Genomic DNA, 20,552 nt, shown 5'->3' with positions numbered 1-20,552 from the left:
AATGTCATGGCCGAGGGGCAGGCCTGGACCACTGCTGCCCTCCTGACAGCCCCTCACGCGGGTGTTTCTCCCGGTGACCGCTCAGTGCCTTTGGAGCTGAAGTTTCACTCCCCGGGGTCACAGCAGCTTCTCATGGACAAGCAAACAGTCAGCTCCTGCTTTCTAATTAATGGTTCTTAGAGGCTGCTGAATGTGTGATATAATTAATAGCACTTAAGGCTGGAGTGCGGAGAAATCTCGAGCTGATTGCTAAAATGCATGTTTACTTAGGGATTATGTGCAAACAGTTCCTGAGTGCAGTCGCGGGCTCGTGGGGTCTGTGTAACAGAGTCAGCTCACGGGATTAGCCAGCTGTGCGGAGGGAGCAAGGCTGGCTCCTCCGCTGCTGCCGAACGCGCCCGAGCTGAGGGGAGCGTGATGCTGCAGTTGTGGGCAGAGGGGCTAAGGCACCTTGCTGCAGCTTGGACTCACGCGGCACACTAACCCGGTCAGCCCACGGGCAGACAGAGGAAGCCGGATACGGCGCAAGTCACCTCTCTCCATTCCTGGCGTCCTCGACCTGGATGCTGTGGCTGAGGGCATGCAGTGTTGCTGATGCCATCATACCTGCTCCCTCCCTCTATGGTCTCTGGGGACTGGCACACGCTGCTCCCATCAAATGTCCAGATCTGTGCTCTGAGCACGCGACAGCAGCGTGTCCTGTGTCACGGTGCCGGCCACACTGCACGGGGTATGCGGGCGCACGCTGTGCACACATCGCACTCCCACGCAGGCCGATGGGGAGGGTGGCAGTGGGGCAGGCCGGGGTTAGCGCTGCTTTGCTGCATATCCAGTGGCCAAGCTCCTGCTGTTAGAGCTACAGGGTGGGCTTCGGATCCATGTGTAGGCCGCAGAGAGTTGGCATGGGGGGGGCAGACAATGTCACCCTCTGCCATCAGTCACCAAAGTCCAACAGCAAGACATGACAGAAAAATATCCAATGCAGAAATGTCTAAGAAGCAGAAAACTCCTACCAGTATCCACCAGAAACATCAGAGAGGAAGCAGGAGACATCATGGCCCCAGAGAAGGTGGGAAAAGCAATGGAGTAACAACCACACACAACTACCATCTTCACACCCTCCTGGTCCTTCATTTGCAAGACGATGACACTGTGCCCCCTTCTCTCGAAAGGCCACGAACTGAGTGCCAAGAACAATAGGAGCCATGGGAGAAAAAAGGGTCAAACAATTAACCCTCCTAGGCCTAATAACAGGAGGTCTTCCCGGGCCAGCTGGGGCGAGGGGCTCCGTGGATGTCCATGGGGCTAGCAAAGCACGAGTACATAGGGTGGTGCCCAATGACACTAGTTGAGACAGGCCCTTAGGAGGAGGGGAGTGGGGCTCAGATAACCCATTGCCTGGCCCCACATCTGCCTCCAGCACCTTCTTCTCTTTTGGGTGGGAAGAAAAGGAGACTACAATTCACGTTGTCTGAGAGTGTGGAAAAGACGACTCCTCGGTCGTGGTGTCAAGTCGGGGGCTGGTGTGTAAGGAGGCCTGACACCAGACAGCCACCCCTGGCATGCAGGATGCTTTATTCTGAGCCTTTAAAAGCAGATCCTGCCTTTGCAGTGACATGTAAAATATTCATGTGTTTAAGCAATTAAAACCTACTGGATATATATAGCCCCACCGATAGCTGGCCACGGTGTCACCGTCATCCTCGTTATACAGCGGGACCCTCTGGCATTGAGCCTGATGCTCTAATGGCATCAGAGGGCGGCTTTGGGTGCCTGTGGGTGTAACGGGGAGCTTTCCTGGGACCCGTCTCTCAGCTCAAGGAAGGGGCTCATGGAGAGCCAGCCAGGCAGGCAGACTGAAGCATATTTTGTATCACACCTGAGAGTCAGTAGGCACACGTCTCATCTTCGCTACTCTCTGGTACGTGTGCTGTGCTTTCAAATTCAGGAGACGGCAGGCCATCAAAACATTTACCCTACTAACAAGGCTCTTCATTCTTGTGCTGGGTAGAAACCTGGCGAGATGCATCTGAAAACAGACTCGAGAAGGGGAAGACAGCGCGCAGCATTGCCCTCGCAAGAAGCACGCTTTCTCTGTCTCTCCATCCCGCTCAGGGCACCTTTCAGTAAGCGTTCTTGAGCTGAATAACTGAGTGCCCGAATTACTTACTGATGGTGCCAAGCCTGGGTGATATCAAGCAAGGACGTGGCACCTTCGAAGCGAAGAAACTCTTTTTTTTCCCCCCAATTAACTTGTATTCCCCATAAAAGCATCTGTTGTGCTTGTGTGTTCAGGTTGCCCATGTTGCAGCGAGAAGCAGGTGCTGAGCTGTGGCAGGCAGGGTGGGTCATCTTACTTTGGCCACAGAGAGGCTCTATAATACGTCCTCCAGGAGCCCAGCTGCAATTGCGGATATCCTGAAGAGGAGGACTCTGCCTGACGAGGTGCAGGGAAACGGTGAAAGAAGGGGTGTGCATGGATACTTGTGCTACACAGCTCTTCAGCCTCACCTCATGTATGTGGCCACGTGCACAAAGGAAACCGCGTCTTCCCATCACTGCAAGGAAATACCTACTCACCGTGTCCCGGAATCGAATAAAATGCAGCCAGAGATGCTAAGCAGGATTTATTTCTTCAAGCAACCCCCAGGACACTTCGTGCAGCCAGGGGTCCGATGTCCAAGCATGCTAGCAGGCAACTCCAACAGTCAGGAGAGTCTGTGGGAGAACAAGGCCTCACAGACATAGGAGGGAGACCATTAAGAGCTCCCTATTATACTCACATGATATTTTCTCTTCTTTGTGATGGAGAAACAACCAACCACAGGGTTTTAGCTGTCCTTGGTCTAACGACGCCTGCAAGTGCTGACCCTGGGATGCACCGTGAGCAGGACCACAGCCAGGCCTACCCTGCGCTAGCAGGACCTCTGGGCCAAGTCCCGTTTGGGCAGCAGCCCCCTCCATTCTGCCCTGCTCTGGCTTGCATCATTTCCCACCAAAGGACCGTTGTTAGGAGTCAACTTTCAGGCACCAGACGAGACATATCCAGTGAATACAGCTGCGTGGTTTTCCTGGACCTTACAGTGTCATGTGGCTGCCATGAGTAGACCGTTCAAATGCACTGAATGGTCTCAGAAGGGACACGGTATCTAATCACATATCTCAATATTTGAGGCCCTCTGTTCAGCCACGCTGTGAGTACCCAAGTCCTCCCTTGGGAACCAACCCAATGAATTGGTGTAGAGGAATCACACAAATAAACCTGATTTCCCCTCCAAGCGCTCAGCAAGAACAACAGTGCAAAAGACCCAAAATGCTGCTGTTTGTTGGTTCCTGAATTTCTACATTCAGCTTTTTCTGTCTCACGGGCAGCAATAAAAACTCAACTGAAATTGCATCTGGGGATGCTTAGATATGCCAGAATAAATCCTCCATAGGTGAAAAGCAAAAATAGCACCGAAGGAAAATGATGAAGCCCTCATTAATTTGCTAGGAGTTTTCATCCTTTCAGAAATAGGGTCAAGGGAGCAGACAAGGTATGAGAAGTCCAAAAGATGCTGAAGTGCATCTTTAAATGATGTTCAGAGCCTTTACATTTCCAAAGACAACACTCTGCCGGGGACAGGAGTTTCACCGTGATGCCGCAGGTTTGGGGATCATGGGCTGAAAGCAATGGCAAGCAACATATAACAACACAGACCCAACAGCAGTGACATACATATCAGTTCAGCCATGTATGCTTACTGAGCGTCCTGTGGGGCGTTAGCCAAAAGTTTTGCCAACTGCGCTGGGAGCCGCAAGTCACAGCCGCGGACGAAATGAGGTTGGAACGAGAGCATTTGACGATGGGAAGCGACAGACAGGAAAGGAAGCCTTTGCAGTCCTTACACCCACGCATATGCCAGCATAGCTCATATTGATCTCACGGTGGCAATTCAGCACTCTTGGAAGGCTCTGACATTTGGGCCTACCAGCGTGGGATGAAAATACTTCAGTTTTTAGAGCACAACATGCGAGTGCTTGCCTAAGCAGTTTCTATTTTTTTTTCCCTTTCCTTCCAAACTTTTCCCTTTTGGACCAGTGGAAAACTTACCAGGACATGCGGCTCTTCAGCGGGTTAATTTTGTGAATGAAATCAAACAAGTGCTTTATGATGGAAGGAAGGAAAATACACAAGTATACACACACACCTCTCATTAACCAGCAAACACGTGGCAAACACCCACCACGTGGACACCCAGGGTATTTCCTATTCCAGGTATAACGGGAAGCGATGTAATGGACCCCTTCTGAGCGGTAGCTGCTGGCAAATTCAGGCTTCTCTAATCAATTTTGTCTTGTCGTCTGGGAACTGGATGCTAAATCTGCCTCTGAGGTGTGATGGGGGCTTTGGAGGAGGCCTGTGTTGGAGGGATCACTGTAAGAGCATCAGTTTTGAATTACCCTGACATGGGCATAAGGCAAAGAAACTCCCTGCCCTCCCATGTGCAGCTCCTGTGCCCCCTTCCCTCTACTCTCTGTCACTTGTAGGGTTTCCTGCCTCCACTTCTTGTGCTTTCGCTGCCCTACAAATGCCTCGAGACAGGGTCTGCATCTTTAGGGTGCCCAGGTGGGACCTACCAGTCTTGGGTGCTGCCTGGATACATTAATCTGTGCCACCTGCTCAGGATGGGGTTTTTTACCTCTGTTTTTAGTCGAAATATTTCTTCAGACTTGCGGCTTCGGCTGCCATGTCCTCCTCGGAGCGCCACTTGCTGGGGGCATCCTCTTCGCCTTTGTCGTGGCGTTCCAGCTTTGCAGCGGCAGGGGAAAGGGAGAAGAACAGAGTTAGTTAATGCTCTCTCAATGCTCCCACGGTCAAATTGCATGCGAGCAAGAGAGCGAGTGTGCGCGGTCGGGATCCACTGAGCGTGGTACCGGTGGCGTCTGGAGATGAGTGACTGCAGCATGGATTATCTGGGCCAGCAGCTATAGATTTGGATGGAGCTGGGTGGACGGGTGGGACTGGTAGGGATGGTACTTTGGGAAGGGAGGGGAAATGCTCCTAGTCCACGGCCTGATGAAGGCTTGGGGTTGATGAATGAGTGCTATGACATACAAGTATGACATTATACAGATATATCATGTAAAACTGGCTCTGCCCAGGCAGCCAGGATTGCTCTTGAGGCCATTTCAGTTTAGGTCCATATCCTTCCTCCGTGGAAGTTTAGTAACACCCTCTTGCCGTGCCGAGCGGGGGCTACCTAACCACGCCCTTTTGTCCCATTAACCACGTTGTGTGCCAGCTGCACATCCAAATGGGAATGAGAACATGTATGTGAAATAGTTCATTACTGCCTTAGGTTTGGAAACGGCGGCACATACAAAGTCCTACTTGGTGCAGGGTGAGTGCTACATGCCATCAGCTGCGTCAGGAAAGCCAATCCCTTCACACTAACACACCGCCCTAGCGCACGCATCCCTGTTCCTACCTAAGCAACCTCGAAGCACGGCAGCCGCTGATCAGACAAAGGCAGTCACTGCAGACGATGGCAGAAACATCAAGAACATTCAAATTATATACCTATTTTGGCTCAAAAGTATTGCAGGTTTCAAACGTGTCTAGGTACACGGTGCAGCACGGGCTGTCTTAGGAGCACCGGTGCTTCCAAGGAATAACTTAATATCTACTTTTTTGTGGCTGTGAGAGACAATGGTGGAAAATAATGAATTTGCACCTCTTATTCCTGAACAAACTTTAGCGCAGAAAATAAAGCCCTTAAGAGCAGAGATGAAAACACTGTTGCATTTAGCCAAGGCAACTGCATTGCCATATATGGCACGTTTAGCAATAAACTAGGATTATTAGCATATATCCACCCCACAAATACTTTTATTTGTGCTATGTTTCTCCTGCTCCAAATTTTGCTGCCAGCTACAGTCCGACGCAGCTTTACATTCTGCTACAGAGATTTCATTCTGCTCAGCAGATGAGGCTACATTAGAAAGCTATTTCCTTCCCTGCCAAGGCAGATATGATACGATAGCTGTAGGCAAATGAAACCGTATTACTGTTCCACTGGTACAAGACTAATTTTCATTTTTATATTAGCTGTAGGTATGTTATAAATCTATCTTGTAATGATTTTATAGAATTACGGAGAAAGATTTAAAAACCAGGGGAAGGTACACTGTGTACGTTGTCATCATCTATCCTGTCTGCCTCCAGTACCTGCATCAGAAACAGAAGCCCGGGTGCTAAGTACCTTCAAACAAATGCAAATGCGGTTGCGTATGAGCCTGCGCCGCTTCAACTGGTGCAACAGGAAGATGCTTGCGGCTAGTCGGGAAACGGTCCCGGCTTCCCGTGTTTCGCAGAGAGGGACAAGCCAGTGCTGAGGAAGAAATTAAACCCTCAGAGTGGGTAATGGTGCCTGGGCAAGCCTGCCCTGCTCAGCCCTCTCTCCCCACACCTTCCTCCATGGCCCCTTTTGTCTCCTGATGCCTTTCTCCACTCCTGGGCATCACCTTCCCCCTCTCCTGCCTCCCTGCCGTGCTCTTGAGAAGCAGAACTGGGTTTTTTTAGGCTTTGCTGTTTGTTGGTTTAAGCCAACTGCTTGGCCACTGGTCTCTGCCAGAACCCAAAGATGGATCAAAACCCCGAGAGCCAGACAGTGCCGGACAAACCCGGGCTCCCTTCCAGGCCACGATTCATTTTAATTCCACCACCGTGAGAAATGGCAGAGCCTTTTAACACCGTCGTGCGTTCCCACCACCTCGCTCTAGACCTCAGCCAGCACAAGGCGTCCCCGAGCGTGGCGCGCTCTCTTTCAGCGCCAATACACGAACACTGTATTTCCCAAACGGAAATCAGCGCCAAGGTGGCGAGAGAAGGAGGTTTTCCTTTGCTACACAACCACTAACCTTTAAAAGCAGTCAGTCCTGGACGCGAGGTCACCGTGGGGGTAGAGGGGGCAGCACTGGATCCTGTACCTCCAGCAAGAGAAATCGCTTGACTTACACAGCGGGCAGAACAGCCTGTCCTATTTACTCCGTGCGACTGCCCCCTCCTTTGCCTGGGGAAAAGGGGCAAAAGGAGGCTCTAAGAGCCCATGATCTGTCTGGCGGGGAGCTCCCCTGGGTAAATTCAAGAGCAGGAGGGAATTTGCAGGCTAGGATGAAGACAAACAGGGGCACATCAGAGACACAGGCAGAGCGGGCAGCTGGTAGGAGCAAGCAAGGAGTGGGCGAAGGAAAGCCACCTTATCCCCTTCCTGATCGGCTGCAAGGTGCATGGCTCCTGCTAACAACATGAGCTGACCTCCTCTGCTCTTGGAGCTGCTACGTGCTGGCTTGGCCCGAGCATTGATGGAGCCGCTCATCCTCTGCCGTTTCATCGGGACATGGCCTGTTGCATCCTGGATCTTGTGGCATCTGCCTGCAATGCTTCTTTGCGGTGCTACTTCTACTGGATTTCCACAAGCGCTCCTGATTCAGGATGGAGACAGGCTGAGTCTCACGTGCCTCATTACCTTCCGGGTCGGGTGCGAGGGTGGTACGTGTATGCTGCGTAATGCCAAGATGACGCCACCAGCCAGAGCGCGGGGTGCCTGTTAGCCTCGGTACAAAGTGTTCGGGGCGGCGTTTACCCCTTTTTCACACCGTGGGCTCAGCGCTCTCTCCCACAATCAGTCAACCCTCGGCGCTTCCCGCTGGGTTAGAAACCTGCCTGGTTTGGGTGAGGAGTCAGCGGTGTCTACAAGGGGCAACGCAGCATCCCTCCACGCTAAACACAGATACAGCAATTACGCGGCCCTCCAATCACCGTTGCTAAGTAAACCGCACCCACAGCCCGTTCGCCAGCCTCCAGGGACTAAAGGGTGGCAAGAAACCCTTTGGCAGGAGCTCAGCGAGCTGCTGGCAGAGCGGACCTTTGCAGGGGTCAGTGTGAGTGTTGTCTGGGGCAAGTTCTGGCGAGCAATGGAAGGAGGATAACGAGAGCCCTTTTCGCTTCCTTGGACTCTGTAATCCAGCACGAGCTCTCCACACATGCCTTGCGAGGAGGACGGCTGGGAGGAAAACACAGCCTTCTCGTTGCTCTTGGGGTTTTGCTCCTCGCACCGAGGGAGGGGTGTGAGGAAAGGTAAAGGATGCTGGCGTGCTTGCCCGAGGCACATGCAGGGCCACTCCGAGGCAGCTCCGTTCTGCATGCAGGGGTGCAGGGAGGCAGGCTGCACTTCCCCATCGTGGTCCGGACATGCTGCCGGTGCCACGGTGCACGCAGCGCCGGTGCTACGCACGCGCACGGCCCAGGCGTCGCACAGAACGGTGACCTGACAGGCTGCCAAGCCCTCTTTGCATTGCATAAACCTGTGGCGCGCGGTTTAGAAATGTCAGTAATGCTCATGTGTGCGAGAGAGAGGCAAGCAAGGTCCCCACTCCAGATGGAGAGCTAGCCAGCCGCACAAATAAGCAAGCAAAACCTATTTGAAACCAGTGGAAAAGCAGCTTTTTCCATGCTTAATGGATACAGGAATATCACAGAAATGCAAGCATTAATAACAGAGATAAGAGAACAAATTAATGTGGTTGAGCTACATCCCTCTCAGAGGCAGGGTTGGGATGGCTCCAGAAAGCAGCCATTGATTGCAGCCTGCTTCTATTATGTTATAAACTTTTCTATTTTTTTAAATTTGAGACAGACGCAGAAGCACACATTACACAACCCTCAAATCACCGCTGCCCGGCAAATTACACAGTGTGTCTGCTCGACATTCTTCAAGCACCGAGAGTCTTGTTTACCAACCTAGTACATCTTCTTGCCTTGCGGTACGAATAAATGCACTATTGCTAAGATATGCCCTTCTTCAAGCAGATCATTACTGATGTCTGACTCCTTGGGCTTCCTGATAAATTACCCTCTTCTTTCACCTCAAGCAGAAAATGCTCTTCCACCAATAATCCATGACTGTCAGTTTTGATTACTTGTAAACAGCAAAGCTCTTGAAATATATCTCTTTGCAAAAAATGTTCATTTTCTCACTCGTGCCGCCCAGCATCACATAACTAAAAGTTGTTCGTGCTGCAGAACGCTTTGCGTTTTTATCGCCGCAGTCCTTCAGGGAAATGCAATATTATTTCATAACACATTCGCATGGTGGGACTTCTCCTTGCTCTTTGCAGAGAGGAACTCAGAATTCACCGTGTGGCAGGCTGTTGTCATCCTAGGTCTAGCAACAGCCATTACTTTTGAGTGACAAACACATTACTGCATCTTCAACTTATGCAAAACCACTGGCAGGAAAGCACAAGTCATTAATGTGGCTTTCCAGCTAAAAGCGCTGAAAAAAGCTTTGATATTAATTAGCAATATTCTGATTCTCAGTGAATGTGTGGTGTTGATGCTGAAGAGTTCGCAACCCCCAAAGTATTAACGTACAAGAAAAATTAGAGTGCTGGAAGGTAATTATGTCAAACTACTGCACTACAACAAAACTCAATTGTCTAGCCAATTATATAGTATAATATCACATTATCGAAGCCAGTAGCCAAAGGAAGATCTGAGACTTTGCCAGCCTCACAATTTGGATCTGCTATTACTTGCTATCCAACTGGCGGTGTCAGTGCAAATACGCCTTGGGATTGCAGCGCGTCGGTCCCAGACCGAGCGTCCACGCTACGGTAAACACTGCAGAATGATATTTCGTGGTCAGGCTTCCATCCGAATTGGGAGAGGATCGAAAGTTTCTCTGTGATAACCGCGGGCTGCAAAACGCCTCAGCGTATGGTAGAGTGAAAGCAGAAGAGGGTCCAGCCGATACGAGCAACTGCCAAAGCAGCTGAAGCAGGGAGTGTTGCACCGGGGCCACCACTTCCCCAAAATTTCCTTGGACCAAGACATATGCAGGGAAGACCATCTCTGCTTGCATCGGGACACAGGCGGTACATCTCTCTTTGTGCAGAAAAGCCAGCATGAGATTCTGGCTGGGTCCTTTGGAGAGCTTGCTGTTGTCTTGGTCAGACCCCTGTGCCCTGTGTGAGTGACCACTTGCTCCAGCCTGTTACAACAGGGTCGTTGCACACCTATCGCTCCCAGTGAATCCCTCTGCACTCCTAAAAACGCAGAAACAACATGACTTTTGCCGACCTCACACTGTTCCCTGTGCTGGCGTGTTCTGCTTCTTGCCCCTGGCTGGGTCTGCCTGGTCCGTCTAGGCCAGTGATGCCCAACCAGGGTGCCACAGGAAGCGTGAGGAGATAAGTGAGGTGTGAGAAGGTGAGGACAGATTCAGGCTCCAGGTGCAAGCTGATAAGCAGATAAGGGCAGACAGGGCTCTCCCTGCCTGGCAGCTCCCCTCCCCTACTGCCCCCCTCTCTGCCAGGAGGCAAGCACTGTAATAAACAAGTTCAGTTTGGGGTGACAATTCACAAAAGACACGGAGGATGACTTGAGGCTATTAGGGGGTGCCTTCAGCCCCAAAATGGTGAGAACCACTGATCTGGACTTAGGGGCCAGACAGGGGCTGTGACTATACAGAGCCTTGCAACATGTAGCCCCACTCCTGGTAGGGCCTTAGGCATGAAGGCTATAACTTAGACAGTTAAAAGGATAAAATCAAAAGACCTAAGACCAGAGTCTGTCTCGGGCAGGACCGGCCAATTCCTCCAGGTTACAGAATTGATGGTGGGACTGTCACGAACCGCTCCTCTGCCAGTAAGCCGGGCATGGCAGTGAGCTGTTTTCAGCTCACAAGTCCAACCTGGGCAAGTCAGAGGGGCTGGCAAGCTGTCGGGGTCTAACGCGGTGCAAGGAGCCCAGTGCTGCACGCGGCTGCCGCAGGCTCCGCTCCCTTGGTCCTGTGCTACTTCCACAGCATCCTGCGACGTCCCTACGAGCGCGCCATGTAGATCGGCCCCGGCCCACGGCCTGCATTTACACAACAGGTAGCACAGACTCTGCTGTCATTTAATCACCTTCACAATTGCTGCACCCGCTAGGGAAAAAAAAAAGTATCAGCATCCCGTGAATTCCCAATCCGCTGGTTTGACTTGGGATCCTACCTCATTTACAGCAGGACTTTTCATGAGTCCAAAACATAAATGCTTGTCATTTGAGGAGTCTGCTGCGTGCTTGTCTTCCGTTCAGCCCAGCCAGGATGAATGGATAAGGTGCCCCAAATAAATCATCTGTGTTTTCTGAGGCGTTACATTTTGTCCATGTCTACTGGAGATTCCCCGCCTCCTCCTCCCCTTATTATTTGGGCATATATATATGAAAAGGACAATGTATTCATTATCACTAATGCTGATATTATCTTCATCATTCATCTGCATCACTGGAGTACAGAGCATCAGTGATGTATTTTAAAAAAACTACTTTTTGCATTGACCCTTTGCTGTCATGGCTTTAAGTTTCTCCCCTGGTTTTCAATGCGTTGCGGGAGGAACTGCGAGCACATGCTTGACTTGACGCGTGAGAGTAATGTCAGCCCTCCTCGGCAAAGCACTTCAACACCGCTTACCTCTAAGCCCGCACTGAAAGCTACGGCCATTCTCGTTTCAGGGGTGGTGTTGGTTGGAGCCATGTTGGTTGATCTAAGGACACCGGCAGACAAGGTTTTTTGGGTGAATATGATATCTTTTATTAGACCAACTAAACAGGAAAAATTGTTCTTGACAAGCTTTTAGGTACAAACACCCTTCTTCAGGCATAGGGAGAGTCTGTAGATTGTCTTCCCTATACCTGAAGAAGGGTGCTTGTGCCCAAAAGCTTGTCAAGAACAATGTTTCCAACTATCTTTTACACCAACTAAATAATTGGAGACATTGTTCTTGACAAGGTTTTGGGCACAGGCACCCCCAATCTGCACTCTCCCTGTGCCTGAAGAAGGGCATTTGTGCCCGAAAGCTTGTCAAGAACATTTTTTCCAGCTATTTAGTTGGTCTAATAAAAGATATCACATCGACCCCAAGAAGCTCGTCTGTCCATGTCTGTTCTTAAGCCCTGTATGGAATACAGACCTAGAGAGCATATGCTTCTGACTGGAAACTCTTTGCTCAGTCGGGCCTGGTTTCTGACCCTCAGAAACATGTTTCACAGCAAAACCGTACGTGAACACAATGAGAAAACCCACCTGGCGCCTTTGAAACAAACAAAAAGTCCTGCGAGAGCAGCTCTTGGAAGCTGCCTTGCAGCACCGGCACGGTGGGAGGTGGAAAGCCCTGCCCCAGCCATGCTTGCTTCACCTCCAAGATTCATCTCTCTCCCTGCAAACCCCTGAGCCACCAGGGTCCTCTGGAGAACTCTAGCAAACGTATCCCCGTGCTCACCAGGGCTGCTTGTCTGGGTGAGGAAAGCATTGCCTCCGCTAAGTTGTACGGGCGAGCTTTATGTTTCATAATAAAAACTCTTTGAATGCGGCCTCGCAGCCTTTGAGCAGCAACACAAACTGGGTCCTGAAGATGATCTATGTGTAGGAAGGCAGTTTCGGCAGAAAGGCTTTGCACACTGGAAAGAAAACACTTAGGATCAGACAAGCTATTTTGTTATGGAGGAGTTAATGCTCATTTAATGCCTTTCACATCAGATCTGAATCCATATGTTTGCATCACTTCCCACTCCCGCCCTGCTCCCCTGCCCCCCCACCTGCGGGAAAAAAATAACACCAACCGAAAAACAGATGGCACTGCAATGAAACATTAAATCCTATTCCAATACCAGAGCAATACCATGAATATTTCACAGAGGCACCGGGGTTGAAAGACAACGCCATGACCTTTGCAAGTACCTTAAGGGCTGTCTAACCTCGGAATTGCTCCTGACGCACTGAGGACACACAGCAGGGAGGCCAAAACTATTTTTAAAAAGTTGTGTATAGTTTTAAAAATTAGTATCTCAATGTTCCCATTATATTCTGGCAATATGAATGACATTTACTCTAGCTCTGAGAAATGAAAGAAATGCTAAAAGACAAGCTGCATTAAGAACCCATTGTTATTCTGCTGACCTAGTGTCATTCTTGCCAGACAGGTTTTGTCAAGGATAAATGCCCCAAAGTCTGAAAAACTCATTTCCTAAAGCAGCAGCAAAAGAAAAATAAGATGTCCTCTGTATCTTAAATACATGTACAACCTGGCAGTGGCTCGCGCTGCTTTCCCTGACATCGCAGAGGGTTCTGCATGGCATACAACCATGGATATGTGAGCAGTGCTGCAAGTCGGAAACTCCAGATGGCTAACTGCCGTTCCCAGTTTTTGCCAGTTGGCTGAATCGCGCCTTATAAGCTGAACCTGTAAATTGGAAGTTTCCTTAAAAGATGCTACGTGGATGTTTGACTAATTTCTTTGCTTGCACTGCAATCTTTCCAAAATAGGCTGTCCACAGCAGAGCATGCACAAACCCTGCATTCGGGGGTGGCAGAGGGGGGCTGTCGGAGGAGGCCAGGGAGTGCCAGACTGGAAGAATCATAGAAGATGAGGGTTGGAAGGACCTCAGGAGTCGCATGTAGTGCAACCCCTGCTCAAAGCAGGACCAACCCCAACTACATCATCCCAGCCAAGGCTTTGTTGAGCCAGGTTTTGAAAACCTCCAAGGATGGAGACTGCACCGCCTCTCTGGGTTACCTGTCCCAGTGTTTTGCTACCCTAGACTTACCTAACTTCAACTTCCCTTGCTGCAACTTGAGCCCATTGCTCCTTGTTCTCATCTGCCCCCACTGAGAACAGCCCCCCTGCAGGGACTTGAAAGCTGCTATCAACCCCCCCCTCAGTCTTCTCTTCTGCAGTCTAAATAAACCCATTTCCCTCAGCCTCGCCTCACAAGTCACATCCCCCAGCCCCACAGGGGACATTTTTGCTGCCCTCTGCTGGACTCTCTCCAACTTGTCCACATCCTTTCTGTAGTGGGGGGCCCACAGCTGGACACAGGCCTCCAGGTGTGGCCTCCCCAGCACCGAACAGAGGTGCAGAATCGCTTCTTTTGACCTCCTGGGAATGCTCCTACCAATACAGAAACAGAGGGGAAGTGAGGGAGAGAGTTTCAGCTTGCTCCAGGCAAGGAGCAGCATGCCGCTTGGACATAAATTAGGAAAGAGATGCTTCTTCCTTATATGCATTCACTACATACCACTGCTGGCAGCCCATGCCACCCCTGACCCTTTGGGCCTTGCAGAAACAGAGGATGATAGCCAAGCCCCTTTCCTAGAGCAACAGAGCACTGCCCCACAACCCCACTAGCCTCACTGTGTGCATTTCCCTGGGCTTTCCGCTGCCGAATCCGTTTCAGACAGGGCATTTGGCCCTTACACACTGCAAGTGCATTTGGACAAGGAAGGACACTCAGCGCCTTTGCCCCCGGCCTTCAGAACACTTATGAAAAATGTATGTCTACCCCGACCTTTTCTTTGAACAGCAACTGCTGCGACGACCGGTTTAGCTTGCTGCAGGCTACAATATCAGCTCTGTTCCTGAATATCTCGGTGTCTGCTTAGCAATATTACAGAGGTTTCTGTTGGCACAATGTCGTGTTGTCCTGATCAGGGCTTTGTCTCAGACCTTTCTCTGTTTCTTCCACGCGCAGGGCGCGCTGTGGTTTTTGCTCTCGAGGTATCATCACTGCCTTTCATTAGCTTGCAAGAGCCCAAGCCCACAGACGGTTTTGAGTTCTCTGAACGGCTCCGCATCTCCAGAAATATGCTACACTGATTGACAAAGCAGTACACATTGTGAGCCAAAATCCACAAGCTTTATTTGGGTGAAACTCAGGTAGGCTCTAGCTTTGACTGGGCTATATGGGAAAAATCACCCCCAGCTCTCATCTTATGGGAAAGAGTCCAATATCTTCCCCACTGCCAAGCTTTGACAGTGGCCCTCTGGAGAAATCCTTTTCTGTAGAGTTGGAGGGAGACCTGAAGTTTCACCCCCAGTGAATAATGAAGATGACCGACCAGTCTGAAAGTAAAATTTCCTTTAAATAATCTATAAAATATCTGTGGATATGGGGAGAACTTGTTACAAGCTGGATACATGGCACAATGAAGACTATAGGTAAGTGCTGTTTATTAAAATACTGTAAGTCTCATTAAAGAGGGAGGGGCAAATCAGTGCTCATATTTCTACCTATACCAACCCACGCGTCTCTAGTGCTTCAGTATAAGAATGTATAGGTAACAGTATTTATGCAATAATATAATACATCAGTAATAATGGTTTGCGGTACTTCCTATAGCCGATCAGGCTGGGGAACCCTGAAGAAGCGCTGTTCCCGTAATTTAGACCACACGCTCAGGAGCTGGAGAGAGCCAGGCAGCACGCGGACAGAAAGTCAACAAATTAAGTAGTGAAGTAGAAACTGGTGGGGAAAAGGCTACCCAGAATTTGCTGAACCTCAAAAAATAAAAACTGCCTCTGGCACAGCTTTAATTTAAGTGTAGGGGACTGAAGGAAGAGTTCAGAGAAGTTTTCAGTAGATGTGAATCGTACATGTGCTCGATGAGCAGAGTTTCTACATTATCCCAAAAGCTTCGCTTAGTATTTTGGGCTAAAGTTAAAGCTGCCTGAACGTGTGGCTCGGATTTGGCACAGGCCTTTGGTTTCAGCTGTTTGCTAGGCACTGTGCGGGTTTCTGTTTCCATCTCGTGGTGGCAGAATTGGTGAGGGGCGCACTGTGGGAGGATTTACACGAGGTGTCTCAATCACTTGAACAGCTTTCCAGCCCTCTCACAACTGCTTTGCCAGCCCCTGCCAGGAGGGACACTAGGGTGTTTCTCCGTGCCCGGGTTATCCCAGCTCTACGCTCAGTCGCGCCGCGGCGGACGAGCGACTTCGGTGCACTCTGCCCTGCGACAATGATTCCCTTTCGCTGGTGGTGCTGTAGTTGTGCAAGGCACAGTCTCAACTGCTTTATTTTCTGCATGGCCACATGACATCCTGTGAAACTCTTCAAATAAAAAGCCACTTACAGGGCTGTCTGTACTCGTGTCAGCTGATCGTATTGCAGAAACCAAATGACCCTTCATATATATTTCAGCTAGGAAATTGCAGTTCTGCTTTTAATAAAAAAAGAACAATATTTTACTGATGGTACATAAAGTCTGCTCCACCAGGAAGCTGGCATGGTGCCCATCATCTTCCACAAAGTTCAGTATCTTTGTCAGTGCTCATATACTTGACTTCTTAATTGTGTATGTTCACTGGCTGTGTCAAATGGAGTTTTCCTTTGCCTTTGCTCACTGTGTATTACATCTTTTAATCGGTATATATAATTACTTACCACAATCTGCCATGCCAGATTTTCTAAGCATTAGTCTAATTAACTTAAGCTTGATAATTATGTTTCAGATATCATAACAGTATGCCCAGAACTTGCAGATTATGCTGCTGGCTCCGTTGATTCTGATAATATCTTTTTCACTCTCACTTTTTCCTTTCCTTTTCTTCCCTTCCCCCCAAAACGCTTCTTTTGGGGAAGAAGTGGGAGGAGGAGAGGTTGGCACTTAGTTTTGGTGTAGTTGAAAGTTTTCCTGCAAACAAAATCAGTTTGTTTCTATTAACAAGCCATCAAATAATTCAACACAGGGATACAGCGGATCAGAAATGCAGGGTTTTCATATACGTACATGCCTTGAAAGATAAAGGGGTTACTGAAGAAAGAAATGTGAACCTCCTGCGGTCAGAATCACACGCATTCAAACACAAATCTACGGTGGCTAATGGTCAGTTATGAACGTACTTGGACTTTCCACAGGTTCCCAGCCTGAGTTACTCTAATGATATGCCTGTTGGCTCCAGCCCACCACCAGGGAGGCAATGAATAAGTGATAGCACACACAGGACCTGGCACACACACCTTTAAAGCACAGAAAGATCATCCTTTGTGAACAGAGGCAGGGCATCTGGACATATTAAATATGCAAGGCTGAGACCCCAAATAAGGTAAATTATGCAGAGAAGACTTATGTCATCATTAATACATAAAGGAAGACAGAAGAAATCTGAGACCGGGTATTGATTTTTGTTGGCTTCCTGATTGAAAAGAAACCCCTGCGTTTCCCTTCCTTAAAGCCCATTTTCCTGTTCTCCATTTACACGGGGAAAACTCCCCGGTCGTATTTCGTGTGACTTTCTTTTTCCTGGCTGATAGCACGGCTATTGTGTTTCACCAAAATGAATAGCTCTAGGGCTCTGTGGTCTAATGCACTTTATCATTTGCAAACATAAAAGAAACACAATTAAAAAAAAAGGAATTGGAGCAGGCCCACAATAAAGAAAAGTTTATGCCTACATCAGCTAGGTAAAAATATTAGCACAACCGAAGTCAGGTTGTTTCATAGTTTCATAGTTGGTCGGGTCGGAAGGGACCTGAGCAGATCATCGAGTCCAACCCCCTGCCCTGGCAGGAAAGAGTACTGGGGTCAAACGACCCCAGCAAGGTGTTCGTCCAGCCTCCTCTTAAAGCCCCCCAGGGTAGGAGCCAGCACCACTTCGCTTGGAAGTTGGCTCCAGATCCTAGCCGCCCTGACCGTGAAGTCGCGCCTCCTGATGTCCAGTCTGAATGTCCCCTCTGCCAGCTTGTGACTGCTATTCCTGGTCACTCCTGGCGGTGCTCGGGGGAACAGGGACTCCCCCAATGCCTGCTGGTCCCCCCTGACTAGTTTGTAACAGGCCACTAGATCCCCCTCAGCCTGCTCTTGTGGGGGCTGAACAGGTTCAGGTCCCGTCGCCTCTCCTCGTAGGGTCTGCCCTGCTGCCCCCGATCATGCCAGTGGCCTCCTCTGGACCCTCTCCATGCTGTCCACATCCCTCTTGAAGTGCGGCGCCCAGAACTGGACGCAGTACTCCAGCTGCGGCCTGACCAGTGCCGCATAGAGGGGGAGGATCACCTCCCTGGACCTGCCCGAGATGCATCTGTGGATGCATGCCAAGGTGCGGTTGGCCTTCCTGACCGTGTCCCCTCACTGCCGGCCCACGTTCATCTTGGCATCAGTGATGACCCCCAGATCCTTTTCCGCCTCCGTGCTGACAAGAAGGGAGATCCCCAGCCTGTAGGTATGGTGCTGGCTCTTCCTCCCCAGGTGCAGCACCTTGCACTTGTCTGTGTTGAATCCCATCCTGTTCTCATCTGCCCACCCCTGTAACCTGTCTAGGTCCGACTGCAGCCTATTCCTCCCTTCTAGCGTGCCCACATCCCCCCACATCTTAGTGTCATCAGCAAATTTGAACAGGTGCTTTTTACTCCCTTGTCCAAGTCACTGATAAAGATGTTGAACAGTGCGGGCCCGAGGACCGAGCCCTGGGGGACCCCACTGCCCACGTCCCCCCAGGGCAAACATGACCCATCCACCACCGCTCTCTGGGTGCAGCCCTCCCGCCAGTTGGCGACACGTCTGACTGTATGGGTGTCAACACCACAGTCCCCCAGTTTCTTAATGAGAACAGGGTGAGAGACAGTGTCGAGGCCTCCCGAAAGTCCAGGAAGACGATGTCCACTGCTACCCCTGCGTCCAAGGATTTGGTGACCTGGTCGTAGAAGGCCGCCGGGTTGGTCTGACAGGACCTGCTGCTAATGATCCCGTGTTGGTTGCCCCTGAGCATAATCTCCCCCCCGGCCCCTCGGGGACATGCGCCAGGATAATTCTCTCAAAAAGCTTCCCCAGGACAGACGTAAGACTAACTGGCCTATAGTTCCCCAGGTCCTCCTTCCTCCCCTTTTTGAAGATGGGAACCACGCTGGCCCTTTTCCAGTCCTCTGGCCCCACACCAGAGCCCCACGAGTGCTCGTACAGCCGTGCTGGGGGTCCCGCAATGACCTCAGCTAATTCCCTCAGCACTCGGGGGTGGAGATCGTCCGGACCCGCTGATTTAATACATCCAGTCCCGCCAGATGTTCCCTGACTAGATCCTCCCTGACCCTTGGTCTGGGTGCGCCTCTCCTGGGGCCTGAGGGGGGCCCGGTGGGGGCTGATCCAGTCCCTGCTCAGGAAAATGGAGGCAAAGAAGTTGTTAAATATGTTAGCTTTGTCATCTGGTGTGACGACCAAATTTCCCAGTGTCTTGCAGGGTCCCCACGTTACCCGGTACCTTCTTTTTGTGCCTTATGTATTTAAAAAAGGACTTCTTGTTGTTCTTAATCCAGGAAGCTCGTCCCAGTCCCGTCTCCGCCTTGGCCTTCCTGACCCCCCCTGCAGCCCTGAGCAACCGCAGTGTAGTCCTCCCTGGGGATGCCCCCCCCGCCATTGGATGTGCACCTCCCTTTTAGCTAGGACACGTTCACGGATGCTTTTGGTGAGCCATGGGGGCTTGTGCACCCTCCTAGTAGCCAGGAGGTAGTTAGGGAAGTTTTAGAATTGCCTTTGCTGGAGGTTTTCAACAAGTGCTGGGATAGGCACATGTCCAGGACGATACAGGAGCAGCTAATCCGGCATCTGGACTGGAGCTAGACCCACGGCCCTGGAGACCCATACAGTCTCACAATTTTAGCCCGTAAGGACCCGTTTTCAACAGTGGCACAGGTAAGGTAACGGTGTTTCTTCACAAAGTTCTCATGATCAGGGACCGAGCCGCCCGCGCAAACCGACCCCCATCAACGACAGCAGTGAAACCCCACCAACTTCAGTGGCGGCCGAGTTCGATGGCCAGAAACTGGCCCAGCATTTTGCCAGTGAGTACTCTTTTCCATGCCCAGGCCCCGCACACTAGCAACTGCGAAGCCAGATGTCAAGCAAGTGGCAAAGATTTAGCCAACTATACAATGCAGAAAGGTTTTGCAACTGCACCTCTTTTAATGAGCATTTAATAAGCGCAGGGAAAGGAAAGAGTAGAAGGGCAGCCCCCGGGCTGAAGAGTTTCTATTTCTAGGTGAAACAAGGGCAGAGATTGCCTTTTCAACTAGGCATGAAGGCTACCAGCATTTTAGGAAGTGATCAGGTACCTGCCCAAGTACAACACGCCTCTAAATATTAATAATGAATGTGCGATTTAATCAGGCTAAAACAGGTATGACACTTTAGCAGTTTCTCTACATACTGAACTGTTTAATGTCCCAATTATCTTTAACGAATTACCCTGAAAGTATAGCTGAGGTACAACAGTCTAAAAATCCCTTTGCTCATCTACAGACCACTTGTAACTAATTTCACTTCACAAGTCCACCCCAATTAACACTTTTCTGCATTTCACACGAGTAACCACATCACTGAGGTATACAGTCCTTTCCCAAATGTAATAGTTAAGGTACCTTACTATTTTTTTAGTTCTACAAACGAAGGCAAATCATTTCCTGCTAATATCTCAAACCAATTAAAATTCTTTTTACACTCGCTCTGTATCTCTTAGAAGTACGTACAAAACCAAAAAGGTCCTACATTTTTCACATAATAATTGCTTGGAAATGATCTGTTATGCAGTACTCCAAAAGCAGAAAGAAGTCGAAAATTAGCAAATTTGACTTTGCTTTCCCATTCTTCACAGCAAGAAGTTTTAAAGGGTGGTCATCACCCGCACACTTTAAATCAGAAAAAGATTGATTAGTATCATTTTTAAAGATCTGAACTCTAAGCTCTCAGAAAGTCAGTAAC

General features: G+C 50.0%; 1 protein-coding gene across 13 annotated transcripts in view; it reads right to left on the bottom strand.

Moving 5' to 3' along the window:
* The window catches only part of FHIT (fragile histidine triad diadenosine triphosphatase), a 772,226-nt gene that overhangs the window by 7,738 nt on the left and 743,936 nt on the right, over positions 1 to 20,552 (bottom strand). For all 13 annotated transcript variants that reach the window (XM_090022431.1, XM_090022433.1, XM_090022426.1 and 10 more), the window contains one exon: positions 4,683 to 4,792. In XM_090022431.1, the coding sequence (XP_089878557.1) occupies positions 4,691 to 4,792 (102 nt within the window). In that variant the 3' untranslated portion in view covers positions 4,683 to 4,690. The remainder of the gene's footprint in view (positions 1 to 4,682; positions 4,793 to 20,552) is intronic.

Source organism: Crocodylus siamensis, chromosome 11, assembly GCF_052110815.1.
Source record: "Crocodylus siamensis isolate JL-2025a chromosome 11, ASM5211081v1, whole genome shotgun sequence".
Classification (NCBI taxonomy): domain Eukaryota; kingdom Metazoa; phylum Chordata; order Crocodylia; family Crocodylidae; genus Crocodylus; species Crocodylus siamensis.
The sequence above is the reverse complement of the archived record's forward strand: the minus strand, read 5'-3'. Positions and strand labels throughout refer to the sequence as shown.